General features: G+C 62.5%; 1 protein-coding gene across 1 annotated transcript in view; it reads left to right on the top strand.

Moving 5' to 3' along the window:
• The window catches only part of DYNC1H1 (dynein cytoplasmic 1 heavy chain 1), a 76,590-nt gene extending 73,372 nt beyond the window's left edge, over positions 1 to 3,218 (top strand). The window contains exons 69-74 of the mRNA XM_023537135.1: positions 503 to 714; positions 1,156 to 1,309; positions 1,808 to 1,950; positions 2,091 to 2,259; positions 2,517 to 2,644; positions 2,861 to 3,218. Coding sequence (XP_023392903.1) covers positions 503 to 714; positions 1,156 to 1,309; positions 1,808 to 1,950; positions 2,091 to 2,259; positions 2,517 to 2,644; positions 2,861 to 2,989 — 935 coding nt within the window. The 3' untranslated portion in view covers positions 2,990 to 3,218. The remainder of the gene's footprint in view (positions 1 to 502; positions 715 to 1,155; positions 1,310 to 1,807; positions 1,951 to 2,090; positions 2,260 to 2,516; positions 2,645 to 2,860) is intronic.
• The last annotated feature ends 1,355 nt before the right edge of the window (positions 3,219 to 4,573 follow it).

Here is a 4,573-nt window from a genome sequence, read left to right as displayed (position 1 = left end):
GAAGCCCAGGGCTAACAGGGCTGCCCGAGGTCACTGGCCCCGTGTGCGGAGGCCCCGAGGTTCACGCCCACGTGCCTCCTCAGCCCTGCCTCCAGGCAGCAGTGCTGCTCCCAGCTCGGGCCGGGACGGGTGCGGTCAGGCACACCAGGGTTTACACAGGTGGGCGCAGGCCTTTGAGGGGAGCAGGTGAGCGGGGTCCAGCCGGAAGTAGTGACAAGTTCACAGCACAGATGGCCTCCCTGCCTGAGCCCTCCCTCCCCCACCCCCTCATCAGGCCATTTCAAAGCAGGCTCCCTCTCAGGCTGCTGGCCCAGTCCCACGGCCCTGGCTGGACCTGGTAGCAGGTGTTCTGGCCAGGCCGTTTTCTGTGCTGCGGAAACACATGCTCACTCGGCACCTGGTGGGTAAACTCATCACATGGCCTTTACATCTCGATCTTCTTTCCCTCTGACCTCCCGCCCGTCCCGTCCTTCCATGCGCTGCTGGTGGGTTTGCGGCCCAGGTGTGGACATGATCAGCAAGATGCTGAAGATGCAGATGCTGGAGGACGAGGACGACCTGGCCTACGCCGAGGCCGAGAAGAAGGCGAGGCCAGACGCCACGTCAGACGGGCGCCCCGCCTGGATGAGGACGCTGCACACCACCGCCTCCAACTGGCTGCACCTCATCCCTCAGACGCTGAGCCACCTGAAACGGACGGTGGACAACATCAAGGTGGCTGTGCGGGGCGTGGGTGGGGCTGCCCCAGTGTCCACGGGCTTGAGATGGTCTTAGCAAGATGGACGGGCAGACAGCTGTGCATAGTGTTGTCACATGGCAAGCACACGCCTGAACCCAGACAAGAGGGTTGACCCTCATTAAACTGGCCAGACACAGCCAAGGAGGTTGTGTGGCTTTGCGAAGCTAGCTTAATGACTCCCCAGAGAGTTGTCTGGGCTGTGTCCATCGGGCGGGGCCGCAGCAGCACTGCGACCAGCTTCATGCAAGGTCTGGGCCCAGCCCGTGCTCCGATGCAGCTGCGGGGACCGGCAGGGCTGTGACTTCCCCGGCTCCCAGCAGCTGGCGCCCTCGGCTTGCCCGATTCTCTTCTGCACTGGGGAAGGGGCCTCTTCTGAACTCCACCTTTCCCTCTGGCCGTCTCTTCGCACGATTTAGGATCCTCTGTTCAGATTTTTTGAGAGAGAAGTGAAGATGGGAGCGAGGTTGCTGCAGGACGTTCGCCAGGATCTTGCCGACGTCGTCCAAGTGTGTGAAGGGAAGAAGAAACAGACCAACTACCTGCGCACGCTCATCAACGAGCTGGTGAAAGGTGCTGGGCCGCTGCTCCGGGCCGGAGCACAGCGCGGGGTGGCCCGGTCCCCAGCCCCTCGCCGCAGCTGCGCCTCATGCACAGCCGGGGCCCTCGCCTCAGGGCAGGCTTGGAAATTCCTGACAGGATTTCTTTTCCTTTTATACTGGCTCACTGAATATGTATTAAAATCTTTATGCCGTGTCTGCAGTTTTGGGGGGATTAGGACAGAGAAAAGGTGGGCGACCTGAGTCCAAAGACACGGGGCAGCCCCACGTGTCTCCCATTGGCCCCAGAGCCTGAATGGCCAGTGACAGAGACTCGCTGGGTAGAGCTGGGCTGTGGTGTACTTGGGGTGACTGTGGTCCTGTTGGAGCAGATGCAGAGGTGATGGCGGCCCTTCCGGGCGCGCGAGCTACAGCTGTGAGGTGGCAGGGCATGCGCGTGGGGCACTCTTGAGACACCCGGTCTGCATCAGGGACTTGGAACTGACGCCAGCCTGGACCTTCTCACCCACAGGCATCTTGCCTCGGAGCTGGTCCCACTACACGGTGCCCGCGGGCATGACCGTCATCCAGTGGGTGTCCGACTTCAGCGAGAGGATCAAACAGCTACAGAACATCTCACTGGCAGCTGCATCTGGCGGCGCCAAGGAGCTAAAGGTGGTGACAGCCGCTCCTGAGCAGCCTGGGGGTTTGGGAGGAACAGCAGCCGAGCAGCTGGGGCGGGGGACAGGCAGGGGCCGAGTCTGATCTGGGGGAGCAGGCGGGCTCGCTCCTCACCAGGCTGCTTCTTCCCACAGAACATCCACGTGTGTCTGGGCGGCCTGTTTGTGCCTGAGGCATATATCACTGCCACCAGGCAGTACGTGGCCCAGGCCAACAGCTGGTCCCTGGAGGAGCTCTGCCTGGAGGTCAATGTCACCACCTCACAGAGTGCCACCCTCGATGCCTGCAGCTTTGGCGTCACAGGTGAGTGGTGTGTGTGTAGACTCAGCCCACCGTCTTGGCTTCTCTCTCAAGTTCCCCGCAGCTGCACTGGCCTCCAGCTTGGCCAGCTCGCCTGCTCGCGGGTGCCTGGTGGTCCTTGGACGGCGCTCCCACCCGAGGTGTGTGGGGAGGTCGGCTGCCCAGGAGCCAGAGCCGTGCCGTTTGTCAGCGCCAGCGTCCTGTGGCCAGTGGGTTTGCAGAGCTGTTCCCGCTCCCGACCGCTCACCTTCCCCCTCCAGGTCTGAAGCTGCAGGGGGCCACGTGCAGTAACAACAAGCTCTCGCTCTGCAACGCCATCTCCACCGTCCTCCCGCTGACGCAGCTGCGCTGGGTCAGGCAGACCAACGCCGAGAGGAAGGCCAGCGTGGTAAGCGGCGGGCACCACATCAGTACCGGGGCGACGTGCCCTCCCGTTTCCCCGGGGACGTCTTCCTGTAACTAGGAATCAGCTACCTCAGGGAGAAACCCACCCACGTCCCTCTGCAGTAAAGCCCTGTGTCACCACGGCCACCTTCAGCCGTCCCGCGGCCCGGTTCTCGTTCTTCCCTAACCCACCAGTGAGCCCCTCTGCCTTTCCTCGTAGGTGACCCTGCCCGTCTACCTGAACTTCACGCGTGCAGACCTCATCTCCACGGTGGACTTCGAAATCGCCACCAAGGAGGACCCGCGCAGCTTCTACGAGCGCGGCGTCGCTGTCCTCTGCACGGAGTGACCGGGCTTCCCCAGGTCCCCGTTCCGTGCTGGCTCAATGCTCCACTTCACATTGACTCGTTATCAGAACGTTTGCAGGGTGTGCACTTGTCCCAGGAAAGTCGTCGCTTTGAGGTTGGCGGAACGTGGACGAGGCCCGACACCTGGACTGGTGGGAACTGGCGGGCTCCACGCACGTGTGCGCGGGTTGATCGCATGGCTCGTTTTATGAAATAAAACACTAAGCATGAGCCGGCCCCTCCTCTTCCGTCCAGGCGCTGGTCCCAGCATCCTGCTGGGTCGTGAGCGCCTTGGGCACTAGGGCAGCTCAGCTCCAGCTTGGGGAGCCCACTCAGGGCCACGGGACCAGCCAGATGTGCCCAGAAAGCTCAATACCTTAGCTCGTGCAGCCCCTCGTAGTGGAGCCTGGCAGTGTTCTGTGTCACAGGTGAGGGCGCCGACACCGTCATCGGGCTCTGCCACCCGTCTGTCTCCTCCCTGGCCCCTTCATTCCACAGCTCCTAGGGTGGCAGGAAGCAGAGCAGGCAGTAGGCTGTGTGGTTGTGTGGGACATGGAGGGTGACAGGCGTGGTGGCTTCTGGCCTTTCCTGCCCTGCAAGAGATCTGGGATGATCGAGTCCAGGCCTCAGGCTGTGATAAAACCTGTTCTTCCTGCTGGTGGCCACCAGGACCGGCCACCCGGCCACCATGTGAACTGTTCTGGGCCACCAGCAGAGTGGTGGCCTGAGGCCTGACTGGATATTCAGGCCCTGCCTCCGAACCCCAAGGGCTCCCGTGAGCTGCCGGCTCCAGCTGTCCCCCAGCCTGAGACTTGGACTCAGAGCCGGCTCCTCACCCGCTTCTCGAACGTCCCACCAGGGGTCCCTAGGTGGCTGACTGCAGTCCAAACTTGTATTCCATTGAAAATTGGGGCCTATTTTAAATGTTTTTCTCTGAACCAATAAATAAGGACTCTCAGCTTTTCTACAGTGGGGGTGCTGGACAGTGCTGCATGTGGTCCCCTGAGAAGAACTAGGATCAAGTGATGATGGGGAGTTCCACAGAGACCCCACCATGGGTGAGGGCTCCGGCCCAGCGCTCCTGAGCCCCCCCCACTTACAGGCAAAGGTTCCACACAGGAAGGGCGTGTCCTGTGAGCCCAGAGGCCCAGCTGGGAGGGAACGCAGAGCAGAGCAGCCCCCAGTGAGGCTGGGGCCTGGACGCCTGCCCGAGGGCAACAAGCAGAAGCAGCTCGGCCACTGGCCACACTGAGACTCAGCCACCTGCTGAGGTCAGGGTCCAGGATTGGAGCTCCTCCATCAAGGGCTGCTGTGTGGGCCCCACGAGGAGTGCCCAGGGCACCTACTTGCTGCCTCTAGACCTAACACCCCAGGTGACCAATGCCCAGGGCAGACTCCTTGAGCCCCATCCGCACACCCTGGGCCTGGGGGGTCCCCCACCTCTGGGACCATCCACTCGCCCTATAGTTGAAGGGCCAGGCTGGACAGGGGCCACAGCCCTGCTTACCTGCAGAGCTGGCAGAAAGGGGCCAGAGCACCCGCCCAAGGGGCCAGCCCACCCCCCCCAGCACCCACGCCCTCATGGG

The sequence above is a fragment of the Pteropus vampyrus genome, unplaced genomic scaffold (genome assembly GCF_000151845.1).
Source record: "Pteropus vampyrus isolate Shadow unplaced genomic scaffold, Pvam_2.0 Scaffold178, whole genome shotgun sequence".
NCBI classification, from domain to species: domain Eukaryota; kingdom Metazoa; phylum Chordata; class Mammalia; order Chiroptera; family Pteropodidae; genus Pteropus; species Pteropus vampyrus.
Note: the sequence above shows the minus strand (reverse complement) of the source record. Positions and strands in the feature narration are given on the sequence as shown.